Source organism: Mobula hypostoma, chromosome 21, assembly GCF_963921235.1.
Source record: "Mobula hypostoma chromosome 21, sMobHyp1.1, whole genome shotgun sequence".
Lineage (NCBI taxonomy): Eukaryota > Metazoa > Chordata > Chondrichthyes > Myliobatiformes > Myliobatidae > Mobula > Mobula hypostoma.
Genome location: NC_086117.1, coordinates 864,239 through 889,470, shown reverse-complemented (window position 1 = coordinate 889,470; position 25,232 = coordinate 864,239). Strand labels below are relative to the sequence as shown.

General features: G+C 46.2%; 1 protein-coding gene across 7 annotated transcripts in view; it reads left to right on the top strand.

The window, feature by feature from the left end:
- LOC134359725 (microtubule organization protein AKNA-like) overlaps positions 1–25,232 on the top strand; it is a 136,934-nt gene that overhangs the window by 100,421 nt on the left and 11,281 nt on the right. For 6 of the 7 annotated variants that reach the window (XM_063073248.1, XM_063073251.1, XM_063073250.1 and 3 more), the window contains 3 exons: positions 20,533–20,664; positions 22,569–22,664; positions 24,858–24,974. In XM_063073248.1, the coding sequence (XP_062929318.1) occupies positions 20,533–20,664; positions 22,569–22,664; positions 24,858–24,974 (345 nt within the window). The remainder of the gene's footprint in view (positions 1–20,532; positions 20,665–22,568; positions 22,665–24,857; positions 24,975–25,232) is intronic. The other variant, XM_063073252.1, reaches the window with a different exon arrangement.

Sequence of the window (25,232 nt, the reverse complement as noted above, 5' to 3'; positions counted from 1 at the left end):
CAACACTCCAGAGAAAACAAACATTATTTCCCCAACCTCTCATAGCTAATGCTCTCTAATCCAGGCAGCATTCCCCTGCATCCGTAACTACACTCCAAGTGTCACCTAACAAAGGTCTCTTTACCACCCAATCCACTGTGTTGCCACTTTCAGGGGACTGTGAACTTCAGGATAGAAATGGACTGATTAAGGATAATCAGCATGGCTTTGTGCATGGTAGGTCATGTCTAATCAACCTTCTGGAGTTTTTTGAGGAAGTTACCAGGAAAGTTGATGAACGAAAAGCAGTGGATGCTGTCTACATGGACTTCAGTGAACACAATCCCACAGCCGTCAAACGCTCTTCATATGGCAAACTATTTGATCCTGGAATCATTTTTGTGAACCTCCTTTGAATCTTCTCCAGTTTCAGCACATCCTTTCTAAGATAAGGAGCCCAAAACTGCTCACAATACTCTCAAGTGAGGCCTCACCAGTGCTTAATAAAGTCTCAACATTGCATCCTTACTTTTATATTCTAGTCCTCTTGAAATAAATGCTAACATTGCATTTGCCTTCTTTACCACAGACTCAACCTGTAAATTAACTTTCTGGGAGTTTTGCACACGGACTCCTAAGTCCCTCTGCACTTCTGATGTTCGAACCTTCTCCCCATTTAGATAATAGTCTGCACTACTGTTCCTTTTACCAAAATGCACAATCATACATTTCCCAATACTATATTCCATCTGCCACTTTTCTGCCCATTCTTCCAATTTATCTAAGCCCTGCTGCAATCGCATTGCTTCCTCAGCACTACCTATCCCTCCATCTATCTTGATATCATCCGCGAACTTTGCCACAAAGCCATCAATTCCATCATCCAAATCATTGACAAACAATGTGAAAAGCAGCAGTCTGAATACTGACCCATGGGGAACACCACTAGTCACCGGCAGCCAACCAGAAAGCGCCCCTTTTAATCCCACCCACTGCCTCCTGCCTGTCAGCCGTTCTGCTATCCATGTCAGTATCTTTCCTGTAATGCCACAGGATTTTATTTTGTCAAGCAGCTTCATGTATGGCACATTATCGAGTGCCTTCTGGAAATCTAAGTAAATGACATCCACTGCCTCTCCTCTGTCCACCCTGCTTGTTACTTCCCTGAAGAACTCTAACAGATTTGTCTGGCAAGATTTTCCTTTACAAAAACCATGCTGTCTTTGACTTATTTGTCATTAGTCTCCAAGTACCTCAAAACCTTATCTTTAACAATAGACTCCAACACTTTCCCAACCGCTAAGGTTAGGCTAACCGGCCTATAATTTCCTTTCTTTTACCTTTCCCTCTTCTTAAAGAGTGGAGTGACATTTTCAATTTTACAGTCCTCCAGGACGATGCCAGAATCAAGTGATTCTTGAAAGATCATGATCAAGGCATCCATTATCTCTTCAGCAACCTCTTTCAGGACTCTGGGATGTAGTCTATCTGGTCCAGGTGACTTATCCACCTTCAGACCTTTGAGTTTGCCTCACACTTTTTCCTTTGTAATACCAATGGCACTCACTCCTGCTCTCTGGCACCCACAGACCTCTGGCATACTGCTAGTGTCTTCCACAGTGAAGACTGATGCAAAGTACTCATTAGGTTCATCTGCCATTTCTTTGTTCCCCATTACTACCTCACCAGCATCATTTTCCAGTGGTCCAATATCAACTTTCACCTCCCTTTTACTCTTTATATAACTGAAAAAAAACCTTTGGTATCCTGCTTTATATTATTGGCTAGTCTGCCCCTATATTTCATCTTTTCCCTTCTTATGGCTTTTTTAGTTCCCTTTTGTTGGATTTTAAAAGCTTCCCAAATATCCAACTTCCCACTCACTTTTGCTATCTGATATGTCCTTTCAATAGACAATAGACAATAGGTGCAGAAGTAGACCATTCGGCCCTTCGAGCCTGCACCGCCATTCTGAGATCATGGCTGATCATCTACTATCAATACCCAGTTCCTGCCTTATCCCCATAACCCTTGATTCCCCTATCCATAAGATACCTATCTAGCTCCTTCTTGAAAGCATCCAGAGAATTGGCCTCCACTGCCTTCTGAGGCAGCGTGTTCCACACCTCCACAACTCTCTGGGAGAAGAAGTTCCTCCTCAACTCTGTCCTAAATGACCTACCCCTTATTCTTAAACCATGCCCTCTGGTACTGGACTCTCCCAGCATCTGGAACATATTTCCTGCCTCTATCTTGTCCAAACCCTTAATAATCTTATATGTCTCAATCAGATCCCCCCTCAATCTCCTTAATTCCAGCGTGTACAAGCCCAGTCTCTGTAACCTCTCTGTGTAAGACAGTCTGGACATCCCAGGAATTAACCTAGTGAACCTATGCTGCACCTCCTCCACAGCCAGGGTGTCCTCCCTTAACCCTGGAGACCAAAACTGCACACAATACTCCAGGTGTGGTCTCAACAGGACCCTGTACAAATGCAAAAGGATTTCCTTGCTCTTGTACTCAATTCCCTTTGTAATAAAGGCTAAGATTCCATTAGCCTTCTTCACTGCCTGCTGCACTTGTTCATTCACCTTCAGAGACTGATGAACAAGTACTCCTAGATCTCTTTGAATTTCTCCCTTACCTAACTCCACACCGTTCAGATAATAATCTGCCTTCCTGTTCTTGCTCCCAAAGTGAAAAACCTCACACTTATTCATATTAAACGCCATCTGCCAAGTTTCTGCCCACTCACCCAGCCTATCCAAGTCACCTTGAATTCTCCTAACATCCTCATCACATGTCACACTGCCACCCAGCTTAGTATCATCAGCAAACTTGCTGATGTTATTCACGATGCCTTCCTCTAAATCATTGACGTAAATTGTAAACAGCTGTGGTCCCAATACCGAGCCCTGTGGCACCCCACTAGTCACCACCTGCCATTCCGAGAAACACCCATTCATTGCTACCCTTTGCTTTCTATCTGCCAACCAGTTTTCTATCCATATCAATATCCTCCCCCCAATGCCATGAGCTCTGATTTTACCCACCAATCTCCTATGTGGTACCTTATCAAATGCCTTCTGAAAGTCAAGGTACACCACATCCACTGGATCTCCCACGTCTATCTTCCTGGTTACATCCTCGAAAAACTCCAATAGATTAGACAAGCATGATTTGCCCTTGGTAAATCCATGCTGGCTCAGCCCAGTCCTATCACTGCTATCAAGATATGCCGCTATTTCATCTTTAATAGTGGACTCTTTCCTTGGCTTTTATGCTGTCCTTAACTTCCCTTGTCTGCCACGGTTATCTACACCTGTCATTTCAGAACCTCTTCCTCTATGGGACATATCTATCCTGTGCCTCTTAAAACTTTCACTTATCGCCCTTAACACATGACCACCGGTTGTAGTCCCACCCAAGCACAGTGGATAAAGCCTGTTTGCATTTACCCCTCTATGCCTCTCATAATTTTGTATACCTCTATCAAATCTTCTCTCAATCCTCTATGTTCCAAGGAATAAAGTCCTAACTTATTCAATCTTTCCTTTTAACTCACGTCCTCCAGACCCAGCGACATCATTGTAATTTTTTTCTGTACTCTTTCAACCTTATTTATACCTTTCCTGTAGGTAGGTGATCAAAATTGCACACAACACTCCAAATGAGGCCTCATGTAATATGTCTTATACATTTCAACATAACGTAAGACCACAGGACCATAGGAGCTGAAGTATTCCATTTGGCCAATCGACATCCCATCTCTTGTCCTCAATACCTTGATTTTTGAAGGGCAAAGTGACAAAAGATTTCTTTACAGTGTACAGAATAAGGTAGCTGAACTTGCAACACAGTTGCATATTGGCAGCTATGATGTTGTAGGCATCAAAGAATCATGGCTCAAGGATTATAGCTGGGAGCTTAATGTCCAAGGATACATATTGTATCAAAAGGATAGGCAGGTAGGTAGAGGGGACAGTATTGTTCTCTTGGTAAAAAATGAAATCAAATTATTAGAAAGAGGTGACACAGGGTTGGAAGGTGTTGAATCATTGTGGATAGAGCTAAGGAACTGCAAGGGTTAAAAGACCCTGATGGGAGTTGTATACAGACTCAAAACAGTGGTAAGAATGTGGCCTACAAATTACATAGAAACATAGAAAACCTACAGCACAATACAGGCCATTCGGCCCACAATGCTGTGCCGAACATGGACTTACTTTAGAAATTACCTAGGGTTACCCATAGCCGTCTATTTTTCTAAGCTCCATGTACCTGTCCAGGAGTCTCTTAAAAGACCCTATCGTATCCGCCTCCACCACCATCGCTGGCAACCCATTCCACGCACTCAATACTCTCTGCGTAAAAAACTTACCCCTGACATCTCCTCTGTACCTACTTCCAAGCACCTTAAAACTATGCCTTCTTGTGTTAGCCATTTCAGCCCTGGGAAAAAAGCCTCTGACTATCCACACAATCCATGCCTCTCATCATTTTATACACCTCCATCAGGTCACCTCTCATCCTCCGTCACTCCAAGGAGAAAAGGCCAAGTTCACTCAACTTGCTCTTATAAGGCATGTTCCTCAATCCAGGCAACATCCTTGTAAATCTCCTCTGCACCCTTTCAATAGTTTCCACATCCTTCCTGTAGTGAGGTGACCAGAACTGAGCACAGTACTCCAAGTGGGGTCTGACCAGGGTCCTACATAACTGTAACATTATCTCTCGGCTCTTAAACTCAATCCCATGGTTGATGAAGGCAACGGGAGATAGAAAATGCATGCCAATAGGATAATGTTACAATAGTCATGAGGGACTTCAATATGCAGGAAGACTGGGAAAATCAGGTTGGTGCTGGATTCCAAGAGGGGGACTTTCTAGAGTGCCGATGAGATGGCTTTTTAGAGTAGGTAGTGGTTGAGCCTGCTGGAGGATCAGCTATTCTGGATTGGATGTTGTGAAATGAACCAGAATTGATTAGAGAGCTTAAGATAAACAAGCCCTTAGGGGCAAGTGATCATAGTATGACCAAATTCACTCTGAAATTTGAGAAGCTAAAGTCAGATGTAACAGTATAACAGTGGAGTACAGGTTTCCCCGCCATCTGAAGGTAGAGTGTTCCTATGAAACGGTTCGTAAGCTGGAATGTCGTAAAGTGAAGAAACAATTACCATTTATTTATATGGGAAAAATTTGTGAGCATTCGCAGACTCAAAAAATAACCTACCAAATCATGCCAAATAACACATAAAACCTAAAATAACAGTAACATATAGTAAAAGCAGGAATGGTATGATAAATACACAGCCTATATAAAGTAGAAATACTTTTTTACAATCATTGCCGCACCGTTCTCCGTAGCAAAAATCTCATGCAAGCGCTCTTGGCAGAAATACAGCGCAAGTGCTCTCGGCAAAAACACTCTCTCCAGTAACCTTTAAGCTATGAAGCTGCCAAATCATACCAAATAACATATAAAAATACACAGCATATATAAAGTAGAAATAGTGTATGTACAGTGTAGTATCACTTAACGGAATCGGGAAGACAGCACACTGATGATGGTGTGTTAGGCTGAGTCGTCAGAGGGTGGGGTGGTGCAGTGGCCCCCACCCTCCAGGCAGTGAACCGATACCGATCCACGGAGAATGCAGCCGTAGCCAGGACGCACCCAGCACATCTTTAAGAAAAGAGCTGAAATAAACAAGCTAATTAATTAGGTGCTGCTCAGCACGTAAATGTCGGCCCAGATCAGAGGCGACGCAATTGGCAATCGCGGCAGTGTATTGGTCCGCAGCCCGAGGGTTGGGGTGGTGAGACACTGGGGTGTCATCTCATCGTCGTCCGTTTCCATCAGAGCAGGCAGGTCATCTTCTTCTATGTCTGCCTGCCTCTATGTCGAATGTCGAGGTTCGTCGTCTGCTGTGGCTGATGTGGAAGGCTTGAAAAATGACAGTATGCTTGACTGCTTAGCCTCGCACATTTTTCTATCATACAGTTCTTTGTAAGCACGCAAACCATCTTGCAAATATGCCCTAAACCGACATACCCTTTCAAAATTAAAGTCATACTTTTCTGCAATCATTGCAGCGAAAATCTCACACAGTTGCTTCACGTTCAGTTCCTGGACAAATTCACTTTCAGTCCGTTCGCTACTACATTTGGTTTCGATTGTTATCCTTTCCTCTTCCAATTGCATCAGCTCTTCATCTATCAGTTCTTGGTCAGGGGATGCCAAAACCTCTTCAACATCATCTTCGTCAACTTCCACAAGCCAAACTCATTTTGTCCTTGCTTAATTATGTCTAGTTTTACGCTAAGTGTAAAACCCTTACAAGCTCTCTTAGGCTTTTCCGATACCTTAGATATAAGGTATGCTGCTCACAGGCATGTGTTTAAGCAATGCCGGCTAGAATGCAGTTTCAGGAGAGGAGCTTGGCTGCTCAGGACGCACGCTGCCTTTTTTCGTAACAGTGAAAACACCTTCTGTTAGCGAAAACAGGTAACTAATGTAGGTCTTTCGTAGCAGCGAGGTTTTGTAAAGCGAACGTTCGAAAAGTGGGGAACACCTGTAAAGGGAATTATAGAGGCATGAGAGAGGAGTTGGCTGGAATTTTGGAAGCTTGCATTTATTTCAAGGGGAATAGAATATAAAAGCAAGGCGATAATGCCGAGTCTTTATAAGACACAAGTCAGGCCGCACTTGGAATATTGTCAACAGCTTTGGGCCCCATATCTCAGATAGGATGTGTTGTTATTGGGGAGAGTTCAGAGAAGAACATATGAGTAGGGTTTGGCAGCTTTGGGCTTGTACTCACTGGAATTTCGAAGGATGTGGGGGGATCTCATTGAAGCCTACTGAATGTTGAAAGGGCTAGATAGGGTAGATGTGGAGAGGATGTTTCCTATGGTGGGAGTATCCGGAACTAGAGGGCACAGCCTCGAAACTAGACAGAGATAAGGAGGTATTTTTTTTTACCCAGGGAGTAGTAAATCTCTGGAATGCTCTGCCACAGACTCCAGTTGAAGTCAAGTCCATGCCTATAGTTAAGGCAGGAGTTGATCGTTTCCTGATCAGTCAGGGCATCAAACGATATGGTGAGAAGGCAGGTGTATGGGGTTGAGTGAGATCTGGGATCAGCCATGATGAAATGCTGGAGCAGACTCGATGGGCTGAATGGCCTAATTCTGATCCTATGTCTTTTGCCTTGTGGTCTTAGGAGGGGAAACGCCTTCACTCAGAGGGCCGTCAAGCGTGTGGAATGAGCTGCCAGTGCAAACAGTGCGTGCAAATGATGTCAATGTTGAAGAGAAGTTTGCATAGGTACTTGGATGGTTGGGGTATGGAGGGCTATCAATGGGAGTAGGCAGTTTAACTGGTTCAGCATGGACTGGATGGGCTGTGGGGCCTTTTTCTGTGCTGTACATCTCTATGAGTCTAAGATCCTTCTGTACATCAGAGCTCCTAAAGGGTCCAGCCATTGACTGTGCACCTCGCTTCTACATTGATCTCCCAAAATCCATTTCTTTTCACTTGTCCAGATGAGACTCCACTTGTCATTTCTCTACCCAAATTACCAACTAATCCAGATCCTGCTGTTCCTTTTGACACCCTTTCTTGCTCTCCAGAACAGAAGAATGTGGGAGACGTGGAAGAGAACAGACACATACTGGGTGAATGCTTTGGCAAGCATTTCGCTCCATCTGCCTGAGCCATCTGAATCTCCTTGATTGTCAGCCATTTTAATTCTGCCTACCAACCCCACAATGACCTGCCAAGATGAGGCTAACCGCAAACTGGAGGAGCAGCATTTAGTATCCCCCTGCGTGGTCTACAATGCAATAGTATGAGCGGAGAATTCTCCTATTTCTTCTGCCCCTTTTCTCTCACCTCCAGATTTACCTCGCCCCATTATTGAATTGAATTAACTTTATTTCTTACATCCTCCACTTAAATGAGGAATAAAAATCTTTACATACATCTCCATCTAAATATGCAATGTGCAATTGATAATACCTTGTAATAAACAGTAGTAGTAAATAGTGTGTACAACAGGACAATCAATATAACGTAGACATACAGTTGTGTCCGCATGAATTAAGCAGTCTGATGGTCTGATGGAAGAAGCTGTCCCGGAGCCTGTTGGTTCTGGTTTTAATGCTGTGGTACCATTTCCCAGATGGTAGCAGCTGGAACAGTTTGTGGTTGGGGTGACTCGGGTCCCCAATGATCCTTTGGGCCCTTTTTACGCACCTGCCTCTGAATAGTTAGGAAGTTCACATCTACAGATGCACCACGCTCTGTAGAGTCCTGTGATTGAGAGAATTACAGTTCCCATTCCAAGCAGTGATGCAACCAGTCATGATGTTTTCAATTGTGCCCCTGTAGAAAGTCCTTAGATTTTGGGGAGGCAGGCCAAACTTCTTCAACCGTCTGAGGTAAAGGAGGAATGTTGTGCTCTTTTCACCACACAGCCAGTATGTATAGACCACGTGAGATCCTCGGTAATCTGGATGCCAAGGAACTTAAAGCTGTTCATCCTCTCAACCTCATATCCTTTGATGTCAATAGGGGTTAGCCTGTCTCTATTCCTCCTGTAGACCACAATCAGCTCCTTTATTTTTGTGACATTGAGGGAGAAGTTGTTTTTTTGACACCACTGTGTCAAGGTGATGACTTCTTCTCTGTAGGCTACCTCATTATTCTTTGAGATTAGGCCAATCAATGTGGTATTGTCAATAAATTTAATTAGCAGATTGGAGCTGTGGATGGCAACACAGTCATGAGTATATAGGGAGTAAAGGAGGGGGCTTAGGACATAGCCCTGAGGGGCTCCTATGTTGAGAGTCAGAGGGGCAGAGGTGGAGCCCACTCTTACCACCTGCCGATGATCTGACAAGAAGTCCAGGATCCAGCTACACAAGACAGCGTGAAGGCCGAGGTCTCTGAGCTTCTTGTCAAGCCTGGAGGGAATTATGGTGTTGAATGCTGAACTGTAATTCAAGAACAACATTCTCACACCATTTCTTCAACTTTTCGACCACATTTTGACTCAGACTCGCTATCACAGCCATATATCCTTTCTTGGAACGTGTCTCTGTCGCCAGTTTACTCCAGTTGGCTTTAGGATTCGTTTCCAAGCCTCTCAATTTGGACCTTCTGAGGATCCCAGGTACTCACATTTTATTGACTCTGCCTCTCACCGCTTCTCCCGTCAAGCTCTGAAGGCGACTCTCTCCGCCATGAGGAGGTACTTGGTGTCCCTATCCCAGACCCTTCCACACCTTCGGGACACTTTCTTCGCCGTCTGTAATGGTCCTACCCGTTATTTCATCCTCCGTCGGATTCACGCCTGCAATCACCATTCTTTTGACTTTGTCATGTTAGGCAAAGATCGCAAGATCCTACATCTATGGACTCCAGAGCCTGCTGGCCCCAACGCCAGCAGGCATGAACTTCAGATTGCGGCCCCTGCCATTGATCTCGCCGGCTCCAACACCTCGGGGCATATTCAAAACCCGGACTCCAGCAACGACCATGGACACCTTCACAGCGATTGCGCAACCACCAACTGCAACTCCAGCCTTGAACTCCAGGCCGGGTCTTTATGTGCTGCTGTTGTGACTCCCGTCTCCCCTTCCCCCACCAGCACTCCGCAGCCCCGTCTTCCTCAGATCCCACCGTCAACTCCTGGGCCCTCAGAGGCTCCATCTTCCTCTCACCCCAACCCTCCCCTCTCCATTGACACACCCAGCCTCCCCCCTCCCCCCTCTGATCCCAGATCTCATCCGTGCTGGGTCCTTACCAACCCTTCCGACCTTCAACCGTCGGAGGCAGAACGCTCTGTTCTCAGTAAGGGCCTCACCTTTGTCCCCCTTCGCCCACACCTCAGCGAGTTCCGTGTTCGCAATGATGCGGAACTTTTCTTCCGCCGTCTCCGTCTCCGAGCCTACTTCTTCGGCAAGGACTCTTCCACCCCCACCGATGACCTCTTCTCCCGTCTTCAACCCTCCTCTTCTTCATGGACACCCCGCTCTGGTCTTCTGCCTGCTCTGGATCTCTTTATTGCTAACTGCCGACGGGACATCAACCGTCTCGACTTCACTGCACCTTGTCCCCATTCCAACCTCACTCCTTCCAAACGCTCTGCTCTCCACTCCCTCCGTACTAATCCTAACCTTATTAAACCCGCCGATAAGGAGGGTGCTGTTGTAGTCTGGCGTACTGACCTCTACCTTGCCGAGGCACAGCGACAACTTGCGGATACCTCCTCTTATTTACCCCTCGATTGTGACCCCACTAAGGAGCACCAGGCCATTGTCTCCCACACCATCACCGACTTTATCTGCTCTGGGGATCTCCCATCCACTGCTACCAACCTTATAGTTCCCACACCCTGCACTTCCCGTTTCTACCTCCTACCCAAGATCCACAAACCTGCCTGTCCTGGCCAACCTATTGTCTCAGCTTGCTCCTGCATCACCGAACTCGTTTCTGCATACCTCAACACGCTTTTATCCCCCCTTGTTCAATCCCTTCCTACCTATGTTCGTGACACTTCTCACACTCTTAAACTTTTCGATGATTTTAAGTTCCCTGGCCCCCACCGCTTTATTTTCACCATGGATGTCCAGTCCCTATATACTTCCATCCCCCATCAGGAAGGTCTCAAAGCTCTCCGCTTCTTTTTGGATTCCAGACCTAATCAGTTCCCCTCCACCACCGCTCTGCTCCGTCTAGCGGAATTAGTCCTTACTCTTAATAATTTCTCCTTTGGCTCCTCCCACTTCCTCCAAACTAAAGGTGTAGCTATGGGCACCCATATGGGTCCTAGCTATGCCTGCCTTTTTGTTGGGTTTGTGGAACAATCTATGTTCTGTGCCTATTCTGGTATCTGTTCCCCACTTTTCCTTCGCTACATCGACGACTGCATTGGCGCTGCTTCCTGCACGCATGCTGAGCTCGTTGACTTTATTAACTTTGCCTCCAACTTTCACCCTGCCCTTAAGTTTACCTGGTCCATTTCCGACAGCTCCCTCCCCTTTCTAGGTCTTTCTGTCTCTGTCTCTGGAGACAGCTTATCCACTGGTGTCTACTATAAGCCTACTGACTCTCACAGCTATCTGGACTATTCCTCTTCTCACCCTGTCTCTTGCAAAAACGCCATCCTCTTCTCGCAATTCCTCCGTCTCCGCCGCATCTGCTCTCAGGATGAGGCTTTTCATTCCAGGACGAGGGAGATGTCTTCCTTTTTTAAAGAAAGGGTCTTCCCTTCCTCCACTATCAACTCTGCTCTTAAACGCATCTCCCCCATTTCCCGTATATCTGCTCTCACTCCATCCTCCCGCCACCCCACTAGGAATAGGGTTCCCCTGGTCCTCACCTACCACCCCACCAGCCTCCGGGTCCAACATATTATTCTCCGTAACTTCCGCCACCTCCAACGGGATCCCACTACTAAGCACATCTTTCCCTCCCCCGCCTCTCTCTGCATTCCACAGGGATCGCTCCCTACGCGACTCCCTTGTCCATTCGTTCCCCCCCCATCCCTCCCCACTGATCTCCCTCCTGGCACTTATCCGTGTAAGCGGAACAAGTGCTACACATGCCCTTACACTTCCCCCCTTACCACCATTCAGGGCCCCAGACAGTCCTTCCAGGTGAGGCGACACTTCACCTGTGAGTCGGCTAGGGTGATTTACTGCGTACGGTGCTCCCGATGTGGCCTTTTATATATTGGCGAGATCTGACGCAGACTGGGAGACCGCTTTGCTGAACACCTACGCTCTGTCCGCCAGAGAAAGCAAGATCTCCCAGTGGCCACACATTTTAATTCCACGTCCCATTACCATTCTGACATGTCTATCCACAGCCTCCTCTACTGTAAGGATGAAGCCACACTCAGGTTTGAGGAACAACACCTTATAGAAACAAAGAAACATAGAAAATAGGTGCAGGAGTAGGCCATTCGGCCCTTCGAGCCTGCACCGCCATTTATTATGATCATGGCTGATCATCCAACTCAGAACCCAGCCTTCCCTCCATACCCCCTGACCCCTGTAGCCACAAGGGCCATATCTAACTTCCTTTTAAACATAGCTAATGAACTGGCCTCAACAGTTTGCCGTCGACTTCTCTAACTTCCGCTAATGCCCCACCTCCCCCTCGTACTCCATTTGTTACTTATTTTTATACACACATTCTTTCTTTCACTCTCCTTTTTCTCCCTCTGTCCCTCTGAATATACCCCTTGCCCATCCTCTGGGTCGTCCCCCCCCCCCGTCCTTCTCCCTGGGCCTCCTGTCCCATGATCCTCTCGTATCCCCTTCTGCCTATCACCTGTCCAGCTCTCGGCTCCATCCCTCCCCCTCCTGTCTTCTCCTATCATTTTGCATCTCCCCCTCCCCCTCCAGCTTTCAAATCCCTTACTCACTCTTCCTTCAGTTAGTCCTGACGAAGGGTCTCGGCCTGAAACGTCGACTGCACCTCTTCCTAGAGATGCTGCCTGGCCTGCTGCGTTCACCAGCAACTTCGATGTGTGTTTCTCACACCATGTTACTTTCTGCTCTCCCACTCTCTCCATCTGCCCATCACCCACATACTCCTCCCACTAGTTCCCATTCCCCCACTGCACAGATTTGCCCTCCCCACCTCCCTCCCTGAATTCCACATTCTGTCTCTAATCAGAGTCCATCATTTTCAGCCTTTGTCACTTCCACCTATCACCTCCTAGCTTCTGGCACTCTTCCCACTCTCCTCCTCCGCTATCTGCCCATCACACCCCCTCAGCTGAATCCACTTACCTCCTGCCAGCTTTTGCTCCTTCCCCCCACCTCTGTTTACTGCCTACCTTCCCTTTCTCTTCCAGTGCAGTTGAAGGATCTCAACCATTCCCTCTCTGATATTGCCAGAGCCACTAAGTTCCTCCAGCAGTCATTGTGTTACAAAGGTAGGAGTTGGGAAACACAAGAGATTCTGCAGATGCTGGAAATCCAGAGCAACACACAAAATGCTGGAGAAACTCAGCAGGTCAGGCAGCATCTATGGAAGGGAATAAGCAGTCGACATTTTGAGCTGAGACCCTTCATCAGGACTGCTATTCTCATGACTGAAACATTGGAATGTATCCCTCCTGAACACTAAGAGAGGAATCTTCAACTTTTAATAATCCAGGGGATCGGAGATATGCCTGAAGAACCAGACACATAACTTAACTGAACTAAATCAATAAAACAACAGATGCTGGAAATCTGAAACATAAACAGAAAATGCTGGAAACACTCAGCAAGTCAGGCAGCATCCGTGGGAAGATGAGTGGAGTTAATCTTCAGATCAAAGACCTTAAACAGAACAGGAATAAGACTCCTTTGTGTCAAAGTGAAATCAGATTTCTACAGAGTGATCTTAATTAATTACAAATATAAAACACAAAATAATTGATTGCATAATTATCACCTCCTTCAAGTCAGTATTTACTAGATGCACCTTTTTCAGCAATTACAGCCTTGAGTCTGTGTGGATAGGTCTCTATCAGCTTTGCACATCTGAACACTGCAATTTTTCCCCATTCTTTACAAAACTGCTCAAACTCTGTCAGATTGCATGGGGATCATGAGTGAACAGCCCTTTTCAAGTCCAACGGCAAATTCTCAATTGGAGTGAGGTCTGGACTCTGACTTGGCCACACCAGGACATTAACTTTGTTGTGTTTAAGCCATTCCTGTGTAGCTCTGGCTTTCTGCTTGGAGTCATTGGCTTGATGGAAAACAAATCTTCTCGCAAGTCACAGTTGTCTTGCATACTGCATCAGGCTTGCAGATTTCCTCCAGGATTTCCCTGTATTTTGATGCATTCACTTTAGCCTCTACCTTTGCAAGCCTTCCAAGGCCTGCTGCTGTGAAGCATCCCCACAGCATGGTGCAGCCACCACCGTGCTTCACAGTAGGGATAGTGTGTGTTTGATGATGCATAGTGTTTGGCTTATGCCAAACATAGTGTTTAGTCTGATGGGCAAAAAGCTTAATTTTGGTTTCATCAGACCATCGAACCTTCTTCCAGCTGACTTCAGAATCTCCCACATGCCTTCTAGCATACTCCAGCCAAGATTTCATGTGAGTTTTTTTCAACAGTGGCGTTTTCTTTGCCACTCTCCGATAAAGCTGTGACTGGTGAAGCACCCAGGCAACAGTTGTTGTGCATACAGTCTCTCCCATCTCAGCCACTGAAGCTTGTGCCTCCTCCAGGGTTGTCATAAGTCACTTAGTAGCCTCCTTCAATATCCCCCGTCTTGCACGGTGACTTGTTTTTTGAAGACAGTCTGCTCTAGGCTGATTTACAGCTGTGTCATATCTATATACTACTAAAACTCTCATGCTCTGTCTGTCTGTTTGTGACCTTCAATTAGTGCAAACGGTGCGTTACAGCGGCACTTTTTTTGGCTAAATTGAATTAAAATGCACTAACTTACAGAATGCAGGCAAAGTTCAGGGTTATATATTCGTATAAAATTGTTCATTCACCAAAAATCAATAGGCTGGCTTTCACCCGAGAGCCGATCTGCCATCATGGAAATCGGGACGCGACAGCCCGACGCTTGCGCACGGCCAGCCTCAGCAGCGACACCTACCGGAGCAAAAGGGCAGGCAGCTCTATTTCGAGGGGTCACATTCTGCTAATCACCATCAGCATGTGCAGGATTGGGACAGATCTAACTGCCACCTATCGATAAGAGATAATTAAATCTTATTGTAATGACGTACTTCGAGACACCCATAAAACCCTTTGCTGCAGTCAAAGGACAGCGGTGACCATATCACATCCATTTAAGACAGCGCCAACCACATCATCAAGAATAATCAGCATCCTTTGGTGTTAGTGCTTCGTATCTTCTATCCAGCATTAGGGTAAAAAAAAATGGTCAGCCTAATTATTGTGTGTGGAAAGGGAAGGGGGACATTATGATCAAGAGATGACGCCAAACGTTGTCGGGAAGCGGCAAGGAGAGGGAGAGAACAAGAGTCGGATGAGGCCAGTGCCACACGACTCCAGGATCAAAGAGTCAGGACAAAAAAAGATGAGAGAAGAAGAGACAGAGGAGGAGAGGCAAAAAGCAAACAGCAGAAGAGATGAAGAAACAGGGGATGAAAGGACTGCACGTCTCCAGAATGACGACAATAGGCACAGAAAGAGGAGAGACAAAGGAGCTGAGAAATGCACGTCTCCAGGATCAGAGACAAAGAACAAACAGCAGAAGAGATGAAGAAACGGGGGATGAAAGGACTGCATGTCTCCAGAATGACAACAGGCACAGAAAGGGGAGAGACAAAGGAGCTGAGAAATGCACGTCTCCAGGATCAGAGACAAAGAACAAACAGCAGAAGAAATGAAGAGATGGGGGAATGAAAGGACTGCACGTCTCCAGAATGACAACAAGAGGCACAAGGGTGGCAGATAAACCAGAAATGATGCCATCAAAGTATCCTTCATTAAACGAGGAGGAGCTATATTTGCTTTGCTATGCGTCATTCTTTAATAAACTGAGGTTTTCTACTTCAGTTTCCAAAGCAAAGCGATACCAGTAGCATTCAGGAAAATTTAATGTTCATTTTGGTCACATCAGACTGCACTACTCTTCTCTCAAAGGTGCCCTGACGGGTCACCCCGTTGTCTAGTTCTTTCTATTTCTTGATGATTGACTTAACTGTACTCCAAGGGGGTATTCAGTGACTTGGAAATGTTCTTGTATCCATCTCCTGACTTGTGTTTTCAATAACTTTTTCGTGGAGTTGCTCAGAGTGCTCTTTTGTCTTTATGGTGTAGTTTTTGCCAGGATACTGACTCACCAGCAGTTGGGCCTTCCAGATACAGATGTATTTTAGATACAGATTCTTCTGTTGATCAGTGTCAAAAAAGCCAAATTCACTCTGATTCAATGTTGTAAAACAATAAAACATAAACACTTCCATGGCGGGGGGGGGGGTGAATACTTCTTATAGACATGGATTTGGTGAAGATTACTAATTTAAACTGTATTGTAAAATTCTACTACAACTGTATAAAAAAGCACTAATGAGACCACATCTGGAGTATTAACTGCAGTTTCAGAGTCAGAGTTTATACAACATGGCAACAAGCACTTCACCCAACTCCTCCATGTTTGAGGGAAAGACATTTTGTGAATGGAGATAGTTCAGAGAAGATACTCTCACCTCATCCTATGTTGTTGAATCATCTTATGAGGAAGCATTTGACAGGGAGGATGATCACCATGAAGGAACAGTCTAAGACCAGAGGAGAAGGTCTCAGAAAAATTCAAAATGAGGAATAATTTCATCTCTCAAATGAAATCCCTGACCCAGAAATCTGTGGAGACAGAATTTTAAAGATGTTCAAGCTGAGATAGAGTTTTTAATCAGTAAAGGAATCAGGGGATATGGAAACAGGTTGGGAAAAGAATGAAGAATTAAAAAACATCATGTTGTTGGAGGAACTCAGCAGTTCCATGGAGGGAAAGGGATGGCTGATGTTTTGGGTCAAGGCCCTGCAGCAGAATAAGGAGATGGGAGGGTGAGACATGGCTGGTAAGTGATATGTGGAACTAGGTAAGATGGTGGATGATGTGCAGATAGAGCTGAGAGAGAGAGGGAGAGAGAGAGAGAGAGAAAAAAAGAAAGAAAGAAAGAAAGCTCTGTGACAAGCTAGTCGGTGGAACCAGATAAGAAAGGGACGAGGGGAGAAGAATCCGTGGTGGTTAGAAACATAGAAACATAGAAACATAGAAAATAGGTGCAGGAGTAGGCCATTCGGCCCTTCGAGCCTGCACCGCCATTTATTATGATCATGGCTGATCATCCAACTCAGAACCCAGCCTTCCCTCCATACCCCCTGACCCCTGTAGCCACAAGGGCCATATCTAACTTCCTTTTAAACATAGCTAATGAACTGGCCTCAACAGTTTGCTGTGGCAGAGAATTCCACAGATTCACCACTCTCTGTGTGAAGAAGTTTTTCCTAACCTCGGTCCTAAAAGGCTTCCCCTCTATCCTCAAACTGTGACCCCTCGTTCTAGACCTCCCCAACATCGGGAACAATCTTCCTGCATCTAGCCTGTCCAATCCCTTTAGGATCTTATACGTTTCAATCAGATCCCCCCTCAATCTTCTAAATTCCAACGAGTACAAGCCCAGTTCATCCAGTCTTTCTTCATATGAAAGACCTGCCATCCCAGGAATCAATCTGGTGAACCTTCTTTGTACTCCCTCTATGGCAAAGATGTCTTTCCTCAGATTAGGGGACCAAAACTGCACACAATACTCCAGGTGTGGTCTCACCAAGGCCTTGTACAACTGCAGTAGTACCTCCCTGCTCCTGTACTCGAATCCTCTCGCTATAAATGCCAGCATACCGTTCGCCTTTTTCACCGCCTGCTGTACCTGCATGCCCACTTTCAATGACTGGTGTATAATGACACCCAGGTCTCGTTGCACCTCCCCTTTTCCTAATCGGCCACCATTCAGATAATAATCTGTTTTCCTATTTTTGCCACCAAAGTGGATAACTTCACATTTATCCACATTAAATTGCATCTGCCATGAGTTTGCCCACTCACCCAACCTATCCAAGTCACCCTGCATCCTCTTAGCATCCTCCTCACTGCTAACACTGCCACCCAGCTTCGTGTCATCCGCAAACTTGGAGATGCTGCATTTAATTCCCTCATCCAAGTCATTAATATATATTGTAAACAACTGGGGTCCCAGCACTGAGCCTTGCGGTACCCCACTAGTCACCGCCTGCCATTCTGAAAAGGTCCCGTTTATTCCCACTCTTTGCTTCCTGTCTGCTAACCAATTCTCCACCCACACCAATACCTTACCCCCAATACCGTGTGCTTTAAGTTTGCACACTAATCTCCTATGTGGGACCTTGTCAAAAGCCTTTTGAAAATCCAAATATACCACATCCACTGGTTCTCCCCTATCCACTCTACTAGTTACATCCTCAAAAAATTCTATGAGATTCGTCAGACATGATTTTCCTTTCACAAAAGGTATGGGGGTCATGGGCTGATGGAATCAGACAAGGAGGGTAGTGAGTCCAGCCCTCAGAGATGGAGAGCTGAGGGGTAAGAGGGGGAGAATAGTAAAGGTGAACAAAGACAGGCAGAATCTTGTGAAGCATTGGTGGTGGGAAAGGAACATGTGCCTGCAGTTGGAAGAGGTTCAAAGTTCATTTGGAAATTCAAGGGAAATTTCTTCCCTAAAGAGAAAGGAAAGTATAATTTGCTCACTCAAAACATGTGAACAGTACAGAAACCAGATAATAACATGAGGAAGGAAAAAAAGAGAAGATGGATTGCTGGGATGAGATGAAGGAGAGGCTTGAGGAGAGCATGAAGTGTAGATCTGAGCCAAGTCTCTATGTGCTGTGGATTCTCTGTAACTCAGACTGTACCTGCTTCCCATTGTGTGGTCCATGTGAATGGGCCGTATGCACAATCATTGCTGTTAGGATTTGATCGGTACAGGTTGTTATTAGACTAGCTAGTTTAAATATCCCATCAATCTCCGTATGAATACATTGATCATTGAGACTTCCAGCATCTGAGTTTACCGTACAGTCCTGTATTTTCTAGATTATTAGTTGGCTGTATTTCAATCATGGAATTATTAATGGTTGTGTGGTTGGTTGACCTAGCATACTGTTATGAATTTCAGATAGGTGTATACGATGATTAGAGGTATTGATCATGTGGATAGTCAGAGGCTTTTTCCAGGGCTGAAATGGCTAACACGAGAGGGCACAGTTTTAAGGTGCTTGGAAGTAGGTACAGAGGAGATGTCAGGGGTAAGCTTTTTTATGCAGAGAGTGTTGAGTGTCTGGAATGGGCTGCCAGCGACGGTGGAGGAGGTGGATATGACAGGGTCTTTTAAGAGAGTCCTGGATAGGTACATGGAGCTTAGGAAAATAGAGGGCTTTGGGGAACCCTAGGTAATTTCTAAGGTAAGTACATGTTTGACACAGCTTTGTGGGCCGAAGGGCCTGTATTGTGCTGTAGACTTTCTATGTTTCTATATATTCTCTTAGGACATCCAACCAACTGCGCAAGGACAGCAAAACTTTTGGATATTAGAGGGAGAGATTGAGCTTCACAGAAGAGTCAAATCTTGAAAAGAAATGTGCTGAAAAACTTTTCAAAAAAATAAGCACCTTCTCAGACCTGTGAATTTACTGAGAGATTCAATTAATCCTGATACAAAGTTTTGACAATTCCTCTCCCCCCACAGATGGTGCTCGACCCAGCAATTTCTTCCAGCAGATTGTTTGTTGCTCTAGATTACATTGTCTGCGGTCTCTTGTGTCTCCAGATGCAATTAATAAACTGGACTAACACATACAAAATGTTGGAGGAACTCAGCAGGTCAGGCAGCATCTGTGGGAAGGAATAAACAGTTGACATTTCAGGCTGAGACCCTGCATCTGGTCTGGAAAGGAAGACACTAGAATAAGAAGGTGGGGAAAGGCGGGAGGACAAGCTAGAAGGTGATGAAGGGTTTTGTGAATTTGGTACTGTACTTATCAAATGCTCTTTGTTGTAACAATCAACTTTAAAAGTTGGTGACAGGGTAGCATTATGGTTAGTGCAATGCTTTACATCACCGGTGATCACCAACCGGGATTCAATTCCCGCCATTCTGTAAGGAATTTGTACGTTCTCCACGTGGGTTTCCTCTGGGTACCCCGGTTTTCTCCCACATTCTAAAAATGCACGGGTTCAGTTTAGTAAGTATTGACGTGCTATGTTGGCACTGGAAGCTTGGCAACACGTTCAGACTGCCCCCAGCACATCCTTGGACTGAGTTGGTTGTTAACACAAACGATACATTCCATTCGCAAACAACAGGAATTCTGCAGGTGCTGGAAATTCAAGCAACACACATCAAAGTTGCTGGTGAATGCAGCAGGCCAGGCAGCATCTCTAGGAAGAGGTACAGTCGACGTTTCAGGCCAAGACCCTTCGTCAGGACTCTCGGCCTGAAACGTCAACTGTACCTCTTCCTAGAGATGCTGCCTGGTCTGCTGCGTTCACCAGCAACTTTGATGTGTGTTGGATGCATTCCATTGTATGTTTCAATGTACAAGTGAAAGATAAAGCTAATCTTTAGAAAACTCCTTTAAATATTGATTTATTTTAAACCATGAGCTTGTACCAAACTGCAGAAACACACTGAAGCCACTGAGCCATCTAAAGTCCAAGTAGCTGATGTGCATACTGTTCCTGATGAAATCGGTAATGATCTAAGTGAGAAAAGCCTAGGGAGAGCGAAGAAGGACGGATATTTTTGAAACTGAAGATGTTTGCCTCCACTAATTTACCAAACAGCCTCCTTAGAATACGAGCTATGTATCGCTTGAATGACCTAGGGATCATTAAGTGAGTTCTTACAGGGACAAGATGTTAATCTTGCAGAGCAGACTCAATGGGCCAAATGGCCTACTTCTGCTCCTATATGTTATGGTCTTAATAATTGTGTTTCTTCCAGGCACTGAATCTGAAGCATTGTCTTCTTTCCCACATCCTCCTGCTTCAAAGCAAGCTTCAATTAGCCAGATCAATGAGAGGCCATCTCCTTCCAAGATCCAAAGGTCCAAGCCCATTAGAGGTCCTTATACAGGTAAATGACTACAAGTTTTAACTCAGGTGGATTAAATAATGAAGAGCCCAGATGAAGTGTATAGGAATTTCATATTCCTGCGACTGAGTAGTCAAACACCACACCAGAATGTGACGAGGAATCATTTTCTCACCCGGAGCTGGTGCAGGAGCAATGGAGACAGAACCCCCGGCGTGAAACATGCTTGTCATGTGGATGAAGAACTGTCACCTACTGGTTTACATTCCCAGTGCTGGAAGTAAGATTAGGCTGGGAAGTCTCTGGACTCTCCCCAATCCTTATGTAAATGGTCCACATTTCTATCATTCTAGTTTTGTTGGATATTAAAGAATAATTTTTACCAAGGGGTTAACTTAATTAAATGCATCCTACCAATAGCAGAAGAGAGTGCAGGCTTCACTGATTCTGCCCTTGTTCTGCTTTGCCTGGTGAGAATAGAGACCCTCACTCCTTTCAGTGCCGAGGGCTGGTTCCCACTGTCCCACAAGTAACAGCCAGGATCTGGACGAGATGACGAGATCCATCATCAAACTGCCTTTCATCCTTTGCACGCACTTATCGATCTGAAGGAAAATAATTGCTGCTTATGTGGTATTCGCTCTGCAGCCTCAGTTGGATGACATGTTTCAAGTTCTCTCCCTGCTCTATTCTTACTCACCTATTCTAATCTCACCAGTCCAGGACAGACTGGCTCCTGCATCAATACTGATCACAATCTCAGGACATTAGGCTGCAGCTTGGGACTAAAGGATTGTATGTCTTTACCAGGCAGGAGCTTGTCTGAGGCAGCAACAGTCAGATGCTCCAAGTTAGGTAAAGTTAAGAAATTGGGGAGTGTCCCTTCAGGTTTCACAGGGAGAGATGTGGCCTTTCCTGCCTTGGATTTTACCATAAGACCATAAGACATAGGAGCAGAATTAAGTAGGCCATTTGGCCCATCGAATCTGCTCTGCCTTTCAATCATGGCAGATCCTTTTTTTCCCCTCCTCATCCCCACTCCCCAGCCTTCTCCCCGTAACCTTTGATGCCGTGTTCAATCAAGAACTCACCAAGCTCTGCCTTAAATACACCCAATGATCTGGCCTCCACAAATTCACCACCCTCTAGCTAAAGAAATTTCCCTGCTTCTCTGTTTTAAGGGAACACCCCTCTATCCAGAGGCTGTGCCCTCTTGTCCTAGGCTCCCCCACCATGGGAAACACCCTTTCCATATCTACTTTGTCTAGGCCTTTCAACATTCAAAAGGTCTCAATGAGATCCCCCTTCATCCTTCTAAATCCCAGCAAGTACAGACCCAGAGCTATCAGACAGTCCTCGTATGATAACCCTTTCATTCCTGGAATCATCCTTGTGAACCTCCTCTGGACCATCTCCAATGCCAGCACATCTTTTCTAAGATGAAGGGCCCAAAACTGTTCACAATACTCATGGTGAGGCTCCACCAGTGCCTTATAAGCCTCAGCATCACATCCCTGCTGTTGTATTCTAGACCTCATGAAATGAATACTAACATTGCATTTGCCTTCCTCATCACCAATTCTACCTGCAAGTTAACCTTTAGGATGTTCTGCACAAGGACTCCCAGTACCTTTGCATCACAGATAACTGGATTTTTTTTTTCCTGTTCAGAAAATAGTCTGCACATTTATTTCTTCTGCCAAAGAAGTGCATGACCATGCATTTTCCAACATTGTATTTCATTTGCCGCTTGCTTGCCCATTCTCCAAATCTGTCTATCTGTCTAAGCCCTTCTGCAGCCTACCTGTTTCCTCAAGACTACCAGCCTTCCACCAATCAGAACATCATGTTGATAGCTGACACTGCCCTTGAAGCCAAAACACATGCATGTGGGCAGGTTACCTGGAGTGAGTAAAGGCTGATCAGTGGAAATATTTTTCTTCCAGGCACAGATTACAGTTTCTTTGTATCACAGAACCACAGACTGGAATGTGGAAATCTATACTGCCCCTCCCGTAACAGATCTCCAACAAAGGTGGTCGGTGAGTTTGGTTTTCAAGCATGTTGCTTATTTTCAGTTCTGAGGATGTCCACTAAAACTAAGGCATTGAAGAAAGCCTCGCTGAGGATGAAGCCAAGAGGCTTCCCATGATGGGAAGTGTCTGGCATTTACAGAAATAAGGAAGGGGAAGAAAGAGGAGAAATCACTCCATTCCGTGTTCCTTCCTTCAGTGTCTGCACCCCTGTATCTGCATTTCCTGTTCCCCATTTCTCCACGTCCCCCAGCGTCTGCACCCCTGTGTCTGCATTCCCTGTTTCCCGCTTCTCCACGTCCCCCAGCGTCTGCACCCCTGCGTCTGCATTTCCTGTTCCCCGCTTCTCCACGTCCCCCAGCGTCTGCACCCCTGCGTCTGCATTTCCTGTTCCCCGCTTCTCCACGTCCCCCAGCGTCTGCACCCCTGCGTCTGCATTTCCTGTTCCCCGCTTCTCCACGTCCCCCAGCGTCTGCACCCCTGCGTCTGCATTTCCTGTTCCCCGCTTCTCCACGTCCCCCAGCGTCTGCACCCCTGCGTCTGCATTTCCTGTTCCCCGCTTCTCCACGTCCCCCAGCGTCTGCACCCCTGCGTCTGCATTTCCTGTTCCCCGCTTCTCCACGTCCCCCAGCGTCTGCACCCCTGCGTCTGCATTTCCTGTTCCCCGCTTCTCCACGTCCCCCAGCGTCTGCACCCCTGCGTCTGCATTTCTTGTTCCCCGTTGCTTCACGTCCCCCAGTGTCTGCATTTCCTGTTCCCCGTTTTCCACGTCCCCCAGTGTCTGCACCCCTGCGTCTGCATTTCCTGTTCCCCGTTTCTCCACGTCTCCCAGTGTCTGCACCCCTGTGTCTGCATTTCCTGTTCCCCGTTTCTCCACGTCCCCCAGTGTCTGCACCCCTGTGTCTGCATTTCCTGTTCCCCGTTTCTCCACGTTCCCCAGTGTCTGCACCCCTGTGTCTGCATTTCCTGTTCCCCGCTTCTCCACGTCCCCCAGTGTCTGCACCCCTGTATCTGCATTTCCTGTTCCCCGCTTCTCCACGTCCCCCAGTGTCTGCACCCCTGTGTGACCTGCTTCTCCACGTCCCCCAGTGTCTGCACCCCTGTGTCTGCATTTCTTGTTTCCCGTTTCTCCACATCTCCCAGTGTCTGCACCCCTGTATCTGCAATTCCTGTTCCCCGTTTCTCCACGCCCCCCAGTGTCTGCACCCCTGTATCTGCATTTCTTGTTCCCCGTTTCTCCACGTCCCCCAGTGTCTGCAGCCCTGTGTCTGCATTTCCTGTTCCCCGTTTCTCCACATCCCCCAGTGTCTTCACCCCTGTGTCTGCATTTCCTGTTCCCCGTTTCTCCACGTCCCCCAGTGTCTGCAGCCCTGTGTCTGCATTTCCTGTTCCCCGTTTCTCCACGTCCCCCAGTGTCTGCAGCCCTGTGTCTGCATTTCCTGTTCCCCGTTTCTCCACGTCCCCCAGTGTCTGCACCCCGTGTCTGCATTTCCTGTTCTCCGCTTCTCCACATCCCCCAGTGTCTGCACCCCTGTGTCTGCATTTCCTGTTCCCCGCTTCTCCACGTCCCCCAGTGTCTGCATTTCCTGTTCCCTGCTTCTCTACGTCCCCCAGTGTCTGCACCCCTCTGTCTGCATTTCCTGTTCCCCGCTTCTCCACGTCCCCCAGTGTCTGCACCCCTGTGTCTGCATTTCCTGTTCCCTGCTTCTCCACGTCCCCCAGTGTCTGCATTTCCTGTTCCCTGCTTCTCTACGTCCCCCAGTGTCTGCACCCCTCTGTCTGCATTTCCTGTTCCCCGCTTCTCCACGTCCCCCAGTCTCTGCACCCCTGTGTCTGCATTTCTTGTTCCCCGTTTCTCCACGTCCCCCAGTGTCTTGCAGAATTGGACCATAGTCATAGTCATTGTCATAGTCATACTTTATTGGTCCTGGGGGAAATTGGTTTTCGTTACAGTTGCACCATAAATAATTAAATAGAAATAAAACCATAAATAGTTAAATAGTAATATGTAAATTATGCCAGGAAATAAGTCCAGGACCAGCCTATTGGCTCAGGGTGTCATCAGAACCGAATGAGGTAAATTAAGAATATGAAGATGTTTCGGTCAGAAATGGACTCATGGGAAAGTGTTAATTTATTATTGAGCATTTTTGTCATATTGACTACCCAGTAGCTAGTGAGTCTTTGCCTGATCTCTGGCAGATGGTCCATTGAGGATGGCAGACCCCCTCACCAGCAACCCCAGAAGCAAACCTTGTCCTGCCTGTAAAGGATTGGGAATGTACGATGAGCATGGATCTGCTGGGAAACCAAAACATTGTGAGTAGATTCCAGATTCTGACAACGTCTGTTTTGGAATAGGGCTTTGGTACATATTAAAAGTTCTCCTTTTCTGAATTAGAGTTCAAATACCACACATTCTCAACTGAGAAATCAAAACAGCACTGAATTTATTATATTTTGTACATTATCAGCATTATTCTTGTTCTTACTTGAATTTAGTTTATCAGACAGAACCCAGTTTTGTTTCCTCAGCACTGTCCATGGACTGAGTTTAAAGTCCAAAAATACTAGCCT